The 19,840-nt window shown below is 41.5% G+C and overlaps 1 protein-coding gene across 2 annotated transcripts in view; it reads right to left on the bottom strand.

Annotated features, from left to right (window-relative positions):
• dennd2b (DENN domain containing 2B) overlaps positions 1-19,840 on the bottom strand; it is a 217,559-nt gene that overhangs the window by 35,455 nt on the left and 162,264 nt on the right. For both annotated transcript variants that reach the window (XM_033038988.1, XM_033038987.1), the window contains exons 6-9: positions 13,289-13,504; positions 8,153-8,249; positions 4,815-4,859; positions 3,540-3,724 (exon numbers count right to left, since the gene is read on the bottom strand). In XM_033038988.1, coding sequence (XP_032894879.1) covers positions 3,540-3,724; positions 4,815-4,859; positions 8,153-8,249; positions 13,289-13,504 — 543 coding nt within the window. The remainder of the gene's footprint in view (positions 1-3,539; positions 3,725-4,814; positions 4,860-8,152; positions 8,250-13,288; positions 13,505-19,840) is intronic.

Here is a 19,840-nt window from a genome sequence, read left to right as displayed (position 1 = left end):
CATGCTATATTGTCAATTATAAAGGCGAATTAAATATATACTTAAAAATAGAAAGTCACCGAGTCATATAGCATGGAACCCAACCCAACTCGTCCATGCCGACCAAGATGCCCCATCTAAGATAATCCCATTTGCCCATGCATTTCTACCCCTCATGATTTTATACACTTCCATAAGATCACCCCTCAGCCACCTCCTCCGCAAGGAATAATATATCGGCCTGCCCAATCTCTCCCAATAGCTCAGGCACACGAGTACTGGCAAAATCCTTGTAAATCTTCTGCACTCCTTCCAGTTAAATAGTAATTTCCCATACCAGGGTGACCAAAACGGAACACAATATTCCAAGTGTGGCCTTGGCAATGTCTTGCACAACTGTAACACAATGTCCCGACTCCAATACTCAATTCTTTGACTGATGAAGGCCTGTGTGCCAAAAGCCTCCTTCACCAACCTATTTACCTGTAATGCCACTTTCAGGGAACTATGTAATCCAAGATCCCTCTGCTCTACAAAGCTCCCCAAGGGTCTACCATCCTCTGTGATGGCACTGGCCTGGGTTGACTTCCCAAAATGCAGCACCTCACACTTATCTAAATTCCATTTGTCACTCCACTTGCCCAGTGATTAAGATCTCACTGAAACCATCTTGATGATCATCTTCACTGTCTATGATATTGATTACGTTATTTGAGATATCACTTACTAATCATGTCTTGTATGTTCTCATCCAAATTGTTGATATAGATGACAAACAGCAATGGGCCCAGCACCAATTCCGGAGGCACATCACTAATCACTGGTTTCCTGGCTGAATGGAATACCTCCACCACTCTGTTTCCTACCATGAAGCTAATTCTGTATCCAGTTAGCTAACTCTCCCTGGCACCCATACACCAATTCATCCACAGGGGCCTTCCATGCAAATGTTATCAAATGTTTTGCTTGAGTCATATCGACTACATCAACGACCCTGCCCTCATCAACCTTCCTGGTTACTTCTTCAAAAAACTCAAATCATATTCATGAGACATGATCTCCCACGCACAAAACCACGGTGACAATGACTACAATCTATGTCTTTCCAAATGCATGCAGATTTTATCCCTCATTTGGTTTTTGAGGAACCCTATTCTCTCTCTTGTTATCCTGTTCCCCTTAATATGCATAAACCCTCTTTAGATTATCCTTAATCTTAAGTGTCAGGTCTATCACATGCATCCTTTTGTCCTCCTGATTTTCTTCTTGAGTATGCTACCCAATTCCCAATACTCCTCCAGGGATACACTTGATCCTGGCTGCCTACACCTTACGCCTCCTTTTCTCTAACCAGAGCCTCAATTTCCATCATCATCCATGGTTCTTGCCTTGCCACTTTACTCACAACAGAAATATGCATACCTTGAACTCTCACTACCACATTTTGAAAAGCATTCCACTTTCTGAATATCCCTTTGTATGATCAGTTTTCAAATTCCTGCCCAATTGGCCTAACCCCAGCTTCCAGCTTTAATTTAAGAACGTGCCCTAATCTTATTCTTAAATACTTTAAAGCTAATAGAACTATGGCCACAAGTCTCAAAGTGCTCCCCACAAACAGTTTAAACATTACTAAATGACACTAAAGTGGGTGGTGAAATCGGTTATCAAAAATTACAGCAGGCTCTTGATCAGCTGGGCAAATGTGGTCTCACTCTGACAGTGACAGGACAGAAAGGTTGGTATTGGAATGGGAAGGGGAGTTAAAATGTTTGGCAACCGGGAGATTGCATAGGCCAAGGTGGACTGAGCGTAGGTGTTCAGCGAAACGATCGCCCAGTCTGTCCTTGGTCTCGGCGATATATAGGAGTCCACACCAAAAACAAAGGATACAGTAGATGAGGTTGGAGGAGGTGCAAGTGAACCTCACCTCGCTTGTAATGACTGTCAACTCCCTGGATGGAGGAGGTATAGGGTCAGGTGTTACATCTCTTGCGGTTGCAGGGGAAGGTACCTGGGGAGGGGGTGGTTTGGGTGGGAAGAGATGAGTTGTGGACGGCACGGTCTCTGCAAAAGTGGAAAGTGTGGTGATGGGAAGATGTGACTAGTGGTGGGATCCCGTTGGAGGTGGCGAAAATGTCGGAGGACTATGCGCTGTGATTTCAGTGGGTCAGGATAGGCAGAAACAGTGGGTCTGCCAGTGCATTTCTATTGCAGAAACAATGGGTCTGCCAGGGCAGGCTATGTTACTTTCGGCTATTTGTGAATTATACAGAGGATTATTTTAGATCTTGCAGACAAATTGTGTTATTTTTATCAAATAGATATTTTTTAGGTATATTTAATTGGCATGGTTTTGAATGTTTGTAGCTTTCTTGCTGTTATATTTGGAATGCTTAAAGATACAATTCACTCAGACCGCCTTTGGGCATGTTGTTTAAAAAATGTCCTTTAAAAAGAATGAACCAATATAGAAAGTTAATTGTGGATCAGCACAAATTTTGCAAGCTTTTGTTGTCATTTTGTCTTTTTCTTTTTTCATGAGTAAATGTACTGGCATTGCATTGTTGTGGAGGATTAATTTAATGTTGTACTTGGACAGTTATCTGCTTATTCAAAGTACCTGACTGTTGGACAAATATTGTATAATATTCAACTCTGCTCTATGTGGCTTTCACGTGTAGTTAAGGTTCAAATGAAATATTCATACCTCACAAAAGTGATACGTTTCACACACAGGAAGTTATTTTTCACCACAATGTAAGAAACATTAATTTTATTGGAAAACTTCAAGCTCAGATTAATTTGCCTGCTGAAGAATTAGAACCAAGTTTTGGCTGTTGAATGTTATCTGTAGACGGCTGTCGAGTCAAGTCATACCATACACAAGTACGATCAAGTCATGCGCAAGTACAAGAGCTAGTGCAGAGAGGAAACTCCTGATCGATTTAGACCTGTAAGAGAGATTTTAAAGAGTGGGATGAAGGTTGCCAAGTTTGGACTAAGGGCTTGTTTCTATACTATACGACTGTGAGTGGAACGATGGCAGTGGATCCATAGACAATAGACAATAGATGCAGGAGAAGGCCCTTCGAGCCAGCACCGCCATTCAATATGATCATGGCTGATCATCCACAATCAGTACCCCATTCCAACCTTCTTGCCATATCCCCTGACTCCACTATCTTTAAGAGCTCTGTCTAACTCTCTCTTGAAGGCATCCAGCGAATTGGCCTCCACTGTCTTCTGAGGCAGGGAATTCCACAGATTTGCAACTCTCTGGGTGAAAAAGTTTTTCTTCATCTCCGTTCTAAATGGCCTACCCCTAAATTCTAAACTGTGGACCCTGTATCTGGATCATAGTGGATCCCCTTCTGGGATAGAGATTTTAAAGAGTGGAGTGAAGGTTTTGTCAAATGGGACCAAGGGATTGTTTCCAAACGATACGACTCCATGAATGGAACAATTGTAGTGGATCATCGTGCATCCTCTTCTGGGATCAGCACACAAAGAATCGCCATGCTCAGAGACTACCGGGCTTTTTAAAGCTTAGTATTTACCTTTGGAAACTGATAAGATACTTCAGGAATATATGTATTCTTTGAAGGCTTTTTCTTTAATGAAATGACCACAAAATATTCAAAGAGTTCCCGCTCTTGCCATTCGATGAGTTCTCGTTCTAATGTGCGGTAACTGGGAGCTTTCTTCAGCACCGACTGAATGTGGACCAAGCGTTGAGTGTGTGCTGCAAAACAAGACAAAATCCAAACACAGTTCAGAGTGTCCACAGGACATCGGACAAGTTCTTATTCTTTAGGGAACGTGGGTTCACCCCTTCTGTCATTGATGGGTCCATCACTTATCTCCGCTGTGCCCTGTAGTTCTGTTCTCACACCCCCTCCCCCAGACACAATAAGAACACAGTTCCCCTGGTCCTCACCTTTCACCCCACCAGCTTCCCCATCAAACACATCATCCTCCGACATTTCTGTCACCTCCACTCATCTCCTAATTTTGACCCCTTTCTGCCTTCCATAGAGACTGCTCCCTCTGCAACTCCTTGGTTCACTCAACCCTTCCCACCCAAACCACCCCCTCCCCATCTACTTACCTCTGCAACCGCAAGAGATGCAACACCTATCCTAATAGCTCCTCCTTTGACCCCGGCACTACATCTAGGTGAGACAGAGGTTCGAATGCACCTCCTCTAACCTCATCTACTGCATCGGTGTTCCCAATGTGCGCTCCTGTACATTGATGAGACCAAGCGTAGACTCGGCAACTATTTTGCTGAACACTTACCCGAAGGTCGACTGGATCTCCCGGTTACGAACCATTATAACTCCCCTTCCCATTCCCACACTGACCACACGCATATTGTAAGGACAACGCCACATATTTCACTTGGGTAGCTTACAACACAGCGGTATGAACGTTGAATTCTCTAATTTTAGTTAACTAATACAAACACCCCCCCCCCCCCCCACCCCATTAAAAGTCAGTTAACCAGTTCCACAGTCCGCCATGATGTATCCTTCATGGGATCACACCGTCCCTAGCCAACAATTGGCCTATCGGAACCACTCTGTCTGATGTCATCTGTGGCTGGCATTGATTTGTCCTGATCCTTTCTTGCTTCCAGTTCCTCCCACCTACAATTAGTCTGAAGAAAGGTCCCTACCCCAACATTATCATGGGAATTAATCTGATGTTCATGGAGCTTGAGAGAACAAACCAAAATGTATCCTTTGCTGCACAGACTAGCAGCAAAGGTAATATTACACAGATATAAATGAAGCCCCTTACAAAGTACCCAATGCATTGTGACCTCTTACCTTTAAACCTGTCATCTGAGTCACTCTCACTCTCACTGTTCTCATCTGTGAAACAGATAAAGACATTGAGTGAAGATTCCAGTAAACCAAAACAAGCTCAAATCCAGGTCATAGACTAAACAGTCTTTGGTGTTGCAGCAGCTGGTAAAAGTTTGGCTTTTAGAAAACTGTTCAGAATGGAATTGTTTTCCACCTTAGCGGAATGGTATGTACAGCAGCAGGTTAAACCGCTCTCCTCCTGCACATCATCAGCAATTGAAGAAAAAACAAGTTAACTGAAAGCATGCTGAAGAATTTATCTTTTATATCCTTTGTAAAAGGGTGTCTTAACGTAGTGTCAAATAGCACAGGAATCGTAGTTGGAATAACACAAACAATATGGCATTGATCATCATTACACTCTCTGGTACAACAACAACTGCTCAAAGAATTAGAACTACATCCGCATTCTCTACCTGGAAAATCCATTCATGCTGGGGCCAGAGATTGGAAGGAGAGGGGGAATTCGCCTTTCCTTAGGTTATCACTTGGAAATCGAGCCACAAGCCTTATACAGTAAGCCCCACAATAACAGACCTCTTTATAACAGATTTTGGTTAAAGCAGATAGAATCTGCTGTAGATCAAGTTATTTGTTTCAAAGAATGACCACTAGGTGGATGGAACGATTCTTGGTTTAGTTATGTTTTAGAGATAAGGGTACTGTACATTGATCTGTTTCTTCTACTGTCCTTATTATTGCACCAATAAAAGTGTTTTAATTACTTTGGAAATTTAGACATTTCAATAGTGTTTTTGATCCATTTGAGCTTAGTTTAGTTTAGAGATAGAGTGTGGAAACACTGAGTCTATGCTGACCAGCGGGCACCCGTACAATAGTTCTATCTTCACACTCTGGACAATTTACAGTGAGTAGGACAGAGAATTGTGAGTCTGTGGAATTCTCTGCCTCAGCGGGCGGTGGAGGCAGGTTCTCTGGATACTTTCAAGAGGGAGCTAGATAGGGCTCTTAAAGATAGCGGAGTCAGGGGATATTAGGAAAAGGCAGGAACGGGGTACTGATTGTGGATGATCAGCCATGATCGCATTGAATGGCGGTGCTGACTCGAAGGGCTGAATGGCATACTCTTGCACCTATTGTCTATAACTACCACGGTGGTTCTACATTTCCTCCCACGTTGCAAACGCATAAGAAATTGTGACAGCACAGGTTTCCTCCGGGTGCCGCGGTCCACACCCATCCATCGCAGAGACGTGCAGGCCTGCAGCCCAACTGGCCTCCGCGAACCACTGGCAGAGCCGCCCCCCCCCATCCCCCTCAGCGCCAGAGACCCGGGCCAGGGTCAGACCCCGACCCCAGCCGTTATCTCGCCTCACCTCCCAGGCTCCCCCAGCACATCAGCTCCATCCCACACACCGGGCACAACTCACAGTGTATAGGATAGAACCGGTGCACCGCAGCACCCGGAGGAATCTCACGCGGCCACAGGGAGTACCCACGGTCGGTATCGAACCCAGGCCCCTTTGCTGCGAGATAGTGCCTCCGGCAGTAACCCACAGAAACTGCACAACCCACAGAAACCACACAACCCACAGAAACCACACGACCCACAGAAACTGCACAACACACAGAAACTGCACAACACACAGAAACTGCACAACACACACAACACACATAAACCACACAACACACACAACCCACAGAAACTGCACAACACACAGAAACTGCACAACCCACAGAAACTGCACAACACACAGAAACCGCATAACCCACAGAAACTGCACAACACACATAATCCACACAACACACACAACACACATAAACCACACAACACACACAACACACATAAACCACACAACACACACACAACACACATAAACCACACAACACACACACAACACACACAACACACACAAACCACACAACACACACACAACACACATAAACCACACAACACACACAACACACATAAACTACACAACACACACACAACACACATAAACCACACAACACACACACAACACACATAAACCACACAACACACACACAACACACATAAACCACACAACACACAGAAACCACACAACACACACAACACACATAAACCACACAACACACACACAACACACATAAACCACACAACACACACACAACACACAAAAACCGCACAACACACAAACCTGCATGTCTCCACAATGCGGGAGGAAACCTGAGCACCTGGAGGAAGCCCACACTGCCATAGGCAGCACCTAAGGTCAGGGTCAAACTCGGGGTTGTGGCATTGTAAGGTAGCAACTCTACTGTGCAGTCCCAAGGTGTTGTGCGCTTTGTGTTCTTTACTGTTTATTGTTTATGTTTATTGGCTGTTTTTCTCTTAGTACTGTGCATATTAACCCCATTATTCAGTTATAGCAGACACTTGGTAATAACAGACACCATTCTTCCCCATGTGGGCCATTGTTGACTGTAAACTGCCAGTTACATTATTAATGCTGCTGCCTCATGACTCCAATGACTCAGATTCCAGTCTAACATCGGGTTTTGTCCGAGTGGTGTCTGAACATTCTCCTCGGTAACTTCAAGAGTTTCCACAGGCGCTCCTCTTTCTTCCCACATCACAAAGGCCAGTTAGTTGATTATTTACTTGGCTGCCCTTAGATAAGTGAGTGGAAAGAGAATAAGGGGGACTCAAAACGAGTAGATTGAAGGGAAGTAAGTGGGGTAATGAGACTGTTGGGATTACACGGAGTGCTAGCATTAACTCAATGGGCAAAATAGCCTCCTTCCATGTTATTGGAACAGATAAGAAATAATATGATGCATGCTGAAGGTCTTCAAAGTGGGAGAAAATGAATTTAGAAGCATGAAATTACAATGTCATATCACTGGACTAGACTATTTAAACATAGCAACTTAAAATGCATCAATGAAACAGAGAATGAGGGAAATGAACTTAGCGTTGATATTTTTGTTACTTCCAGCTAGGTCAATATGGACAAGGTGAAGAACTCTAATAACTATTGTGGCTGTTTATCCCATGTTGCATAGCAATTCTTCACTTACAGCAAGTCAACTCAATCATTATTATAGCACTTTTTACATTCATTTTCAGGAGGTTAAAAAGATACAACTCAAGTCAGTTGGTAATTCTCCGAATTCAGAGAAATCTATGCACATATTTCTGCCCCACAACAGGGGTAAGAAGTACAGCGATTAACTCGACTTAATGGACATTCATGCCTTCTTGTTTTTGTTGAAAGAGGGGGGATATTTTTAATTTGACGTTTTTTGATTTGGATCAGTTCTAGCAAGATGTAAATAATGGTTCATCCCCTTACCTCTCAGAGATGCATTCTCAAAGTTTGACAGAGACAATTTCTTCAGCCTTTTCTTCCCTCTCTTTGCACTATAGATGCCGTTAATTTTCTGGACAAGCTATGAAAGTTTTAAAAAATGTACATGTTTTTAATTATTAAATTCTACTCAAGTTTCTACTGAGTACAGTACATACTGATTATGTTATCCTTATGAACAAAGCAATATTTCACTAAATACATAGTTAACATGCATGTAGTTAACAAAGGCAAGATATGCCATTCTCAAGCAGATATTGATAAACAAGCTATTAAAAGGTCATAAACTCACTATCTGCATTTTTGCTTCACATTTCTTAATTGAAATATTAGGCTAACTGTGCCTTTTTCTATGCAGATAATGGATCAATAATTCTGAAGGTGATTTTTGCTGCTTATTTGAACATAGAATAACAAAATCATTACAACATGAAAGGGCTGATGGCTTTTTGGATGGGCATGCAATTCATTCCCAATGCCTGGCCCTTTCCCTTCATCCTCCCATGCTTTGTCTTCAGGTATCAATCTAGTTTCATTCTGAAATGCCCAAATCATTTTCTCATGCAATGCATACCAAATCATAAATACCCACTGCGTAACGCCCTTGGATGTACAAGAGCTGTGGGATATCGAGGAGACCCTAGTGAGTCACTGTCCATGATACCACTTGCTTTAGTGTCATCTGCAAACTTACAAATTATGCCTTGCACATTCTCTTCCAAATTATTGATATATACCACACAAACAGCAATGGGTCCAGCACTGTTGCCTATGGGTCCAGCACTGTTGCCACGTCGCCTATTTCCTTCGCTCCATAGATGCTGCTGCACCCGCTGAGTTTCCCCAGCAATTTTGTGTACCTATGGGTCCAGCACTGATCCCTGAGGCACACCTAGTTAGACCTCCAGTCCAAAAAGCAATCTTCCACCACCATCCTCCGTTTCCTTCCTTGAAGGCAATTCTGTATCCAGTTACCTGGATTTAATGGAGCAGACACTTAATACATTTGGGTCCAATCTAATTCCTGGTCCTAATGACACAGGCTCAAGGGAATGACTGCATTTCTTCCTTCCCTTTTTCTTTATACATCTATGATTCACCTTTCAGGCACTATAAATGGGCATCCAGTAAAGTCATGATTAAAGGCAGGAAGAGGCAGTGGGTAAAAGTATATTGGGGACGGCTGCCGATCATAACACCATATTTGCAATCTGACAGAGAAAGGGCAGGAGGTACAAAATACCTATTCGTTTTCCAAGCACTTTCATTTTTATTCCATGAGTACATTCTTTGGAAATCAAAGGGATCTCAGTCCTCACTGCCAGCTCAACCTATTCTCACTGTCGTTCTTCATTATTTCATTTCTCTCTTCCTGTACAGACTTTATTGGGCAACCCAATGCTGGCAAATAGTAGCAAAAAGGCCAGTTAGCACCAATAACAAGGTATGGGCAGTCTGATGGTGTCCTTCATTGTGATCTATAGATACTGTACATCAGCAACATCAAGCCTAGTCTTAACGCAGTCAGAAATTCCTCCTGCTAATAAGTACATTTGGAGCCATTCAATTGGTGATTTGCTTTTGTTTACATTTAAAATGTTCTGATGATCACATTGCAATTCTCAATTCAATGCTTAGAGATCTTTGCAGTGGCATTTATGTGCAGGCTGAGAAGCTATAAAGAGGAGAGGACCAGTAATTGGAATAAAATTGAATCTATAAAGTATCTGCTCCATTAAATAAATAAAATTGAATCTATAAAGTATCTGCTCCATTAAATCTACAACAGGCACTGTGGCACAGCGGTAGAGTTGCTGCCTTGACGTGCCAGAGACCTGGCTTCGATCCAGACTACGGGTGTTGTCAGCTTCTCGAGTTTGTACATTCTCACTGTGCCGGTTTTTTCCGGTTTCCTCCCACATTCCAAAGACATGCAGGTTTGTGGGTTAATTAGCTTCTGTATATTGTCCATAGTGTGTAGGATAGAACTAGTGTCTAAGGGTGATCACTGGTCGGGGCGGACTCGGTAGACTGAATGGCCTGCTTCCATGCTGCATCTCGCTACACTAAGCTATTGTGGTGGGAAATATGGGACAGGTGATAAAAGAAAGAATTAAATTTGTGTAACTAATGGTCCACTTTATAGTTCAGCAAGTTATCTTTCTGTTGCTATTGTTTAAAATAATATTCCGTACGAAAACATTTGGATGATTTCTCATTACTTGGTCTCGGCAATTCAGATCATATCTTGCACTGAAGAAATGTTCTAGAAATCTTCTGGCCAGCCAACCATGTGTATCTGGCCAGCACGCGTGCTACCCACCAGACTCGTGAAGCCTTGATAAGTGTTTCCAGGCATTTTGTGCTGTTTTTCCAGAGGGAACGGAGAAATGTTAGTGGAGCTGACAAGTGAGTATTTGCCTCCACATTGCAGCTTTGGGGTGGTTTTGCTCCAGGCAATAAATCCTTGAAGTTAGGTTGAGGAATAGTACTGCCTGTCAATGTTGCAACTGGGTGATTAACCCTACTTTCTCCCCATGAAACTTGGAGCAGTTTCACATATGTTCTGGCCTTACTTCCTGGCCAGACGAGTTTAGGAATATGGCTGTCAAAACCTTGGAACTGCTGCAATGGGATCCAAAAATATAGCACCCAGAGTATGAAGAGGAGGGGATAGAGCACATTCCTCTATGACTTAAAACATGTTTCCAACCCCTACAGCTTCAGGCTTTGTAATTGATTATAGCATTTGAGAGATTTACTATCTCTATGATACAACTTGGAATCAGGCCCACACCAACTGAGGAACAATAACCCTGAAAAAAAACAGCCATTAAAACACGTCTTATTAATGTTTAAACACAGCCAATTTTGGATCCATTTCATTATTTTCACTTAGATTCCATGGGTCTTTACTGACTAGTTTACCATGCGAGACATTGCCAATCTCAATGGATTACTTCAAAATTACTACCCTTTCAGATTGGAAGAAGTGCAAATGAATTACTGCTTCATCCAGAAAAAAAATGCTTGGTTCTCTGAATGGTGGGAAGGAAAGAAAACAGGGATATCTACCACAATTGCACGGGCATGAGCCCCGAGAAGGAGAATGGTTGGAGGAGATGAAAGCATCTACTATGGAGTCATGGACTCCAGAATGTTGAAAGGGAGGGCAAGATGTAGCTGGTGGTGGAATTCCATTTAAGGTCCTGGAAATAATGAATGATGATGCATTGAACGGCTGTGAATGTGAACTCTGTGGTCCACTCTTCTGTCTTAACTCATTCATTTAGTCATGCTACCATGAGAGATACACTTTTACAGATTATTTTTCCAATATTCCAATGATCCAAACAGTCCTTCCACCAATTCACTAGCAATTAGGAATCTATTGCAATCCATTCTATTGCTTTCAGTGATCACAATCTAGTGTCCTCTACAACAGAGAGAACAGATTGTTCCTAGTGTGTGGGATGGAACTTGTGTATGGGTGATCGCTGATCACCCATTGGGCTTCAACAGATTGGTGGCTACTTTGCATGAAACATCCCTTCAGTCAGCAAGGGCAACCCTGAGTTTTATGTTGATTGGCACTTCACTTTTCTCTACACTCCAACTCTGACCTATCTTTCACTTTCTATATTGCTCCAACGATGCCGAATGTAAGCTTGAAGGGAGCACCTTACATTCCATCTGCAACTTTATAATGTGATATTTAACAATTTCAGGTTATCATCCATTTTTTCTTCTCTCTGATGCAAACCTTTCTGTTTTCATTTGGTGTTTATATCTCATGGCTTTAACTGCCAGTTCTTAAGATAAATATTAATTATCAAATGTTCACATACATCAAACCCTCGTTTTAACGGACCACTTTATAACGGATTTCAGTTATAGTGGACCAAATCTGTTCTAGACTAAGTTTGTTGCTTCAGGGAAGATGGATAGAGTGAATGGTGTTTTTGAACTATTTTAACAGCTTAGTTTAATTTAGAGATACAGCGTAAAACACTGAATCCATGCCGACCAGCGATCACCCATACACCAGTTCTATCCTACACACTAGGGACAATACACAATTTTTAAGATAGAACTACCACAGTGGTTCTATCGATCCGCCCACATTGCAAAGACAAAAACATTGTGACAGTGTGTATTCACTCACCGCAAAGACATGCAGTCCTGCAGCCCAGCTGGCCTCCCCGTACCTCTGGCAGAGCCCCCCCCCACAGCACTCGAGACCCGGACCTGACCCCAGCCCTCCCAGCGACCGCCCCAGCCCCACCAAGTGTGTTTTATTATAACGAGGGTTTACAGTATTCATAGAAATATACAGCACAGAAACAAGCCCTTTCACCCCACCTTGTCCATGCCCACTGTAAGGCCTATCAATGTCAATTCCATTTGCCTGTGTTAAACACATATCCCTCTTACACTTTTCCTATCTAAATCCAAGTCCATAAGCCTTTCAAATATTGTAACTGCATCAGCCTCTACCACTTCCATTGGTAGTGGTACCATCTTTTACTTCAATCTTTCAGTCTTTCACCATTTAAAAAATAATTCTGCCATCATTTTTTCATTTTTTAAGTAGATGCCATTTGTAATTTGTGCATATTGGGACGTCAAACCAGGTCGACGTTCACAGTGAATTGTTTGGCCTTGGGGAGTGTTGTGGAGCAGAGGGATCTAAGAGTGCAGGTATGTAAAGTGGTGTCACAGATAGTTAGGGTGGTAAAGAAGGTGTTTGGTACATTGGCACTTCATCTGTCAGGGTATTGAGAATAGATGTTGAGTGTGATGTTACAGTTGTACGATATGTTGCTGAGGTTGTGTTTGAAAGGACTGTGTTCAAGATACTATTTTCAAGCCAAACACAAGCCAAACTGTATTTAACTACTTTGAAAAGAAATTGAAGTATTTGCCTGAGATGTTGTATAATGAAGTTGGTTTAGCACAATGTTTAGAATGTGTGCTGAAACTCAGATATGACCACCGAGTACTCTTGGTCATTAATGTAGATGTTGATTCTATGCATATATATGTCAACATTGCAAACCAATAAAGAGCAATAATAATGTTTCCAACACATTATCAGAAAAAAAGGTGGACATTTCTTACTTTAGGAATCCTCCTGGATCGTCGTGTAGACAGCAGCTCACTGGTGGTGCTCATGCTGTCGTCGTTGAGGCTGGTGGGGGAAGAGGGCACACTAAGGTGGGACAGAAGCAACACATCATCATGGCTGTGTCTTTTGGACAGTCGTGGTAGTCTAAGGGTCCTCCTGTCTATGGTACTACTCAGACGCAGTGTCAGACTGCTGGGTTTCGGAGGCAGCTTTGGAAGATAAGTCATTGACCAGGTTAAGTTAAAGCACAAAGAGAGCACACAATCCATGTATCATTTCACGACTTGTTTTGTGCTGCACTAGCTCCTGAGCCAGATGTTCCTCAAACTTTCAGTATTTTTTATTTCAAATTATTCATGATGACAAACAATGCAACTATGTGTATTCTAAACTAATTAATTGCAGTTAAAAACACGCTCATTGTAACTCATAACAGTAAATTATATTGAGTCGTGCAGTGACAATAAATAATGGGGAAATGGGCTGAAAGAAAACAAATCTAGTGTGAAAGAATTAATAAACTAATATTCAGATTCTTTAACCATGAATAATTACTGTCAATCTGTGGATTATTCCTTCATGTTTTATAAATTCTTAGATTATCATGATGTGCAAAGTTATTTACTACCAATAATAGTGCAGGTTCACATGCAGTGAAAAATAAGGTTTATGTGACTATAGCATTTAATGTTATTTACTTTGTAGTGACAATATAAAACAAATAGATTGGAGGAACATAATTCATCACCTATCATCACTTTTAATAAGTGCCATTCTCCACTTATTTCAATGTACGGAAATGAAACACTGGGCTCCAGATGCACACAATAGTTTCTGAAATGTGCTGGTGCTTCCTGTAACTCATGGATCATTTTTCACATTTTTAGTTGTAATACAGTGCACATTTGAAGTGCATCCAATTTACTTGGCGTATGTGAAGCATATATGTGGATTTTGCCTAAGTGTGTTTGCTCAGAGTTGATCTTCAAGAGCAAACGCACTACGTACAAAATCACAAAAGTAAGAGCGGTGTGGTGGCACAGTGGCGCAGCGACAGTGTTGCTGCCTTAAGCGCCAGAGACCCAGGTTCAATGCTGGCTATGGGTGCTGTCTGCATGAAGTTTTTTACATTCTCCCTGTGACCGCGTGGGTTTTCTCTGGGTGTTCAGGTTTCCTCCAACATTCCAAAGACATGCAGATTAGTAGGTTAATTGGCTTCTGTAAATTGCCCCGTGTGTAGGATAGACTAGTGGACGGGGTGATTGCTGGTCGGCGCAGATTCTGTAGGCCGAAGGGCCTGTTTCCAGGCTGTATCTCTAAAACTAAAATTAAAAACTAAAACTACACTAAGCAATGAAAGTATTAGTCGACTATAAAAAATTATTTGTGATATATGGATTTGTTTTCTCTTCTTTTTTTCTCATCTGTAGTACATTTTTTTACATTATACATTTTCCATTTTTAATTAAAATGCCCACAAGGAACTCCTAAGAGATTAAGTTAGCAATTATCCTCTCCGTCTGTCAAAAGCAGTGACTTGCAACATTCAAAGCTTGGCAATAGCTTACTTTTATTCCATCCAACACAGACGGCAGCAGCAAGGTAATCTGATGCTTGCTTTGTAAGATGTGATTGAGTAATTAAGTTCCGGTCTCTTTACTGGCAGGAAATTAATAATAGGACGAATTTACCAAAAATTAAACCATGGGTTCACTTATAAGGGTGAATCATTCATGATTAAATTAAAAACATGCACTTTAAATGGTGCTGAGCAGGAGACATAGCTAGTGTGTCCTGGCATGTTTGAGGTATAATTTTCCAATACTTGTGTGGTTTGGAGCTTTCAATTTTAGTTTAGTTTAGACACACAGCGCAGAAACAGGCCCTTCGGCCCACTGAGTCCCTGCCGACCAGCAATCCCCGCACACAAACACTATCCTAAACACCCTAAGGACAATTTACAATTATACCAAGTCAATTAACCTACAAACCTGTAAGTATTTGGATTGTGGGAAGAAAGTGGAAATCCTGGAGACAACCCACACAGGTCACATGTAGAACGTACAAACTCCGGAGAAGGAGCAACAGAAGCTTGAGGTGAAATGATTCTGGAGGCTGGCAATACAGCAAGTATTTTCAAACCAAATTAGAGAGCATTTTTCATTGTGTACAGTGCGTCACTCAAGAGAAAAGTAGGCAGTATTCTTCAGTATCTTCAGCAGTGAATTAATTGAGAAGAGCATTTTCCAATATCTTCAAGAATGAGCGGAACAGAGTGCATTTTTCAAGATGATCAGAGTATATATTGTGGAAAATAGCACATCCTTTACTGTGTAGGTGGCATGCATGTGGCAGTGAATGTGCACATATATTATATTTGAAGAATGATCTGATTCGGTCTGAAGAACAGTCAAGACCTGAAACGTTACCTTTCCCACGAATATTTCCTGCGAATATGTAAATTGAGTTGCGTTTTTTGTATTTTGCTGCAGTCATGGCTGGTGTATCAGCAGTAAAATAGGGAGTTGAGAACGCATCCTTGCGGAGCACCAGTATTGTAGAGGATGATTTGTCACCAATCTTCACTGATTGTGGTTGAGGATCCAGTTAAGTATCCAGTTGCAGAGGTGAGTGCTAACTCCAAGTTCCACACTTGCTCCACAAGTTTGGAGATCAGCTTGGATGGAATAATAGTATTGAAAGTAGGGCAGTAATCTGTGAATAAAAGTCTGACGTAGCTCTCACTCCAGTCCTGGTGTTCCAGGGATGAATGAAGGGCCAGGGAGATGGCATCAGGCGTGGAACTGTTATGGTGGTAGGCAAACTGCAGTGGATCAAGGTTGCTTGGTAGGCCTGATTTAATGCACATGATAACCAGCCTCTCAAAGCACTTTGTGAATGTAGATGTCCAGGCCACGGGACGATAGTCGCTAAGGAATAAGATCTTGCTTATAGTGGCCTTCTTGTAGCAGGTAGGTACACGGAGTAGGGAGAGATTAAATATATCCATGAACACTCCTATTAGTTGGTCCATGCAGTTCCTAAGGACGCGGCCAGGAACTCCGTCTGGGCCAGTTACTGTCCATGGGTTTACCCTCAGGAAAGCCAATCTAACATCTACAACAGTGACCCTGGGAAACGGCTCACTCGAGTCTGAAGGGATGAATGTCATTGCCCCATTGGCTTCTGCTGAAAGCGAGCATAGAATGCATTAAGTTCATCAGGTAGCACCGCACTATCACCAGCGATATTGCCCAACTTCGCTTTGCAGCCAGTTATAGTATTCAGGCCATGCCACAGTCTGCAGGTATCCGAATGATTATACTGGAACTCAGTTTGTCCCGGTATTGTCTATTGGCAATCTTGATGGCTTTGCAAAGATCATAGCGGCCGTTCTTGTGCCGCTCAGGGTGTTTGACTTAGATGCAGCAGTCTCGACCTCTACCTGGGAATGTACTGCACAATTCATTCGTGGTGTTGTGTAAAGTTCCAATATAATGTCCAAATTCTTCCATTCTATACTCCCACCTATGAAGGCAAGCATTCCATATGTCTTTTTCATCACCCTGTCTACCTGTGTTGCCTCTTTCAGGGAACCATGAACTTGGACCCCCAGGTCTCTGTTCATCATTATTCCTTATTGCTCCATCATTTATGCCCTACCCTTATTAGACTTCCCAAATTACATCATCCTGCACTCGTGAAGATTACGTTTAGTCTGCTAATGCTTCAGTCCACTTTCCATCTGATCTATATCTTCCTGTGGCCTTCGACAACCTTCCTCACTACCCACAATATCACCAGTTTTCAGATCATTAGAAGATTTATTAATCTCATCCCAACTTTCATATCGAAGTTGTATATATTACAAACAGCAAAGTTCCAAAGCTTGCATACACCTCTAGTCACAGACTTTCAATCAGAACAGTTTCCTTTCACCACATCCTCTTAACAGAAAGTCAATTTTGGATCCAATTAGCCAGCTCCCCTCAAATCCCATGTATCCGGACTTTTGGACAAGCCTACCTTGCGAAATTTTGTCAAATACCTTAGAGAAGACCATATGGATAATACCTACCACTCTGACTTAGGATTCTCCTTAATTTTCCCAACCAAGGATATTTCATGGCATCTTTTTCCCCTCCTAGTCCCTTTCTTAAATGTTTTCCTACACTCTCTAAATATTTCAAAGAACTCTTGAGAACAGCATTCCAGCCATTCACTCAACATTTTCTGGTCCACTGAATCCAACGGCTTCTTGGCTCTAAACAAGCCTCAGGTAGATGTACCTGAAGCATGAACGAAATGTCTACCACCTCCAGAAGTCCTAATTTGCTGCACTTATTTGTGTAAATCCATTAAATGGTCAGTACTTGTCTTTTTGCACTGCTTGCAAGCAGTGAAAATAAACAGATATGATGGCTTTGATGGCATGATCTTAGGAATAATCCAAATGATCACGTTGGCAGATAATGTGTAGGAAGGAACTGCAGATGCTGGTTTACTCTGAAGATAGATCCAAAGTGCTGGAGTAACTCCAGCATTTTGTGTCCAAGTTGGCAGGTAATGATGCTTTGATATAAAACTGGAAAATATTTCTTGCGCAAATTTTCTTGGGAAAAATCAGCTATTTCAATCTTATACGAATCTGAGAAATTTGTTATGAATTTTACACAGTGAATGACAGGGCTCTGGGGAGTGATGTACAGCAGAGGGATCGAGTACAGAAATATTGATCCTTGAAAGCAGCATCACAGGTAGACAGGTTGGCTTTCAAGAAGACTTCCAGCAAATTGTCACAGTCACAGTATTAAGTATAGAAGTTGGGAGGTCATGTTACAGTTGTACAGGACATTGGTGAGGCCACATTTAGAGTATTGTGTTCAGTTTTGGTCACCCTGTTATTGGAAATATGTTGTTAGGCTGGAAAGGGTCCAGAGAAGATTTATTATGATGTTGTTAGAACTCGAGGGCCTGAGGTATAGGGAGAGGTTGTATAGGCTAGGATGATATTCCTTGGAGTACAGGAGGATGAGGGGTAATTTCATTGAGGTGTATAAGGGGAAAAGATAGAGTAGATGCACAGTGTCTTTTACCCATAGGAGAATCAAGAACCAGAGGAAATAGGTTTAAGGTGAGGGGGGGAAAGATTTAATGGGAACCCAAGGGGCAACCTTTTTACACAAAGGGTGGTAGGTAAATGAAATGAGCTGCCAGAGGAGGTAGTTGTGGCATGTACTATCACAACTTTTAAGAAACTTTTAGACAGGAAACTTTTAGATGGATGGGATAGTTTAGAGGGATATGGGCCAAACGCAGGCAGGTGGGCATAGGTCGGCATGGGCCAGTGGGGCCAAAGGGCCTGTTTCCATGCTGTATAACTATGTTTCTACCTAGCACCCTAAACTTGATGACGTCATGTGTTAATAGCTTTGCTAACCATAAAATAAGCTTCTTCACGTTATTTCTTTTCTTTTAGGTATAAAAGTACCACAAATAATCTAGTTATATTATTCTGCATGACCACATAATAGCTTTGATCTTAAGCAAAGTAAAATCTTTCAAATTGTTGAAATAATTTTTTCTGACATGCCCCTGCTAGATTCAAACCAGGCTTGCCTGGCTAATGCAGCTCCAGCATGAACAAGTCTGACATATTATACACATATCATTATTCACAGTGCCTACTTCTCGGAACTGGTATAGAAATCTCACCTTACTGGTCTGTGTATTCTTGCTATTTCCCACATAACTAACTTTCAAAAGGTTGAAATGGTTCTTTGGGATTGATGGCAATAAAAATATTGCATATGTGTTTGATGTATGGCCTGAGTTACAGTAAAAAAGGGGAAGATAAATCATATTTAAGTTTACACGGTCTGATGGTAGAATTAATTACTTTGTAATCCAAAGAAAACTTGTGGGCGTGATCTTTACATGGGCATAGTCAATTTTATTCTAATTCAGCAGCTCAGTTTATACATACATTTTGCTTTGTATTGTCACAAATTTAGAGATGATTTAAATGAGGATGACACAAAAAGTGTCATATTGTGAAAGCTTTTCAAGTGGAAATGTGTACTTTTACATCTAACGTGAACATGGGTATAAATAAATTTCAACAATTTTCTATTTAATTTAATATCAAACTAAAAATGGTATGGTACCATTTTAATGATATTGCTTTTATTTTAGCGGGGCTCATTTGCAACACAAATAAAATCAGTAAATTTATTTTGCAAAGTAACATCACCCTGTATTTATTAAAACTTCCAGGACTGTTATAATATGAAAAGTTGTATTTATTTCTCATCAGCATTGTAAAGCACTTATAATACCACCACATCTGAATGACAATCTGTCTGACAATAAAATATACATTCTGCACTACACTGGCCTATTAAGAGAAGGATGTAAATCCAATTTTGTTTCACAAGGGAAAAATATCCTCTTAATTTAATAGTATATTAATGTAATACTTCAAACTATACTGACTAGCTTATTTCTTGATAATTCAGAGTTCCCTATCAATTAATTCTGAGTTT

Source organism: Amblyraja radiata, chromosome 20 (genome assembly GCF_010909765.2).
Source record: "Amblyraja radiata isolate CabotCenter1 chromosome 20, sAmbRad1.1.pri, whole genome shotgun sequence".
Lineage (NCBI taxonomy): Eukaryota > Metazoa > Chordata > Chondrichthyes > Rajiformes > Rajidae > Amblyraja > Amblyraja radiata.
The sequence above is the reverse complement of the archived record's forward strand: the minus strand, read 5'-3'. Positions and strand labels throughout refer to the sequence as shown.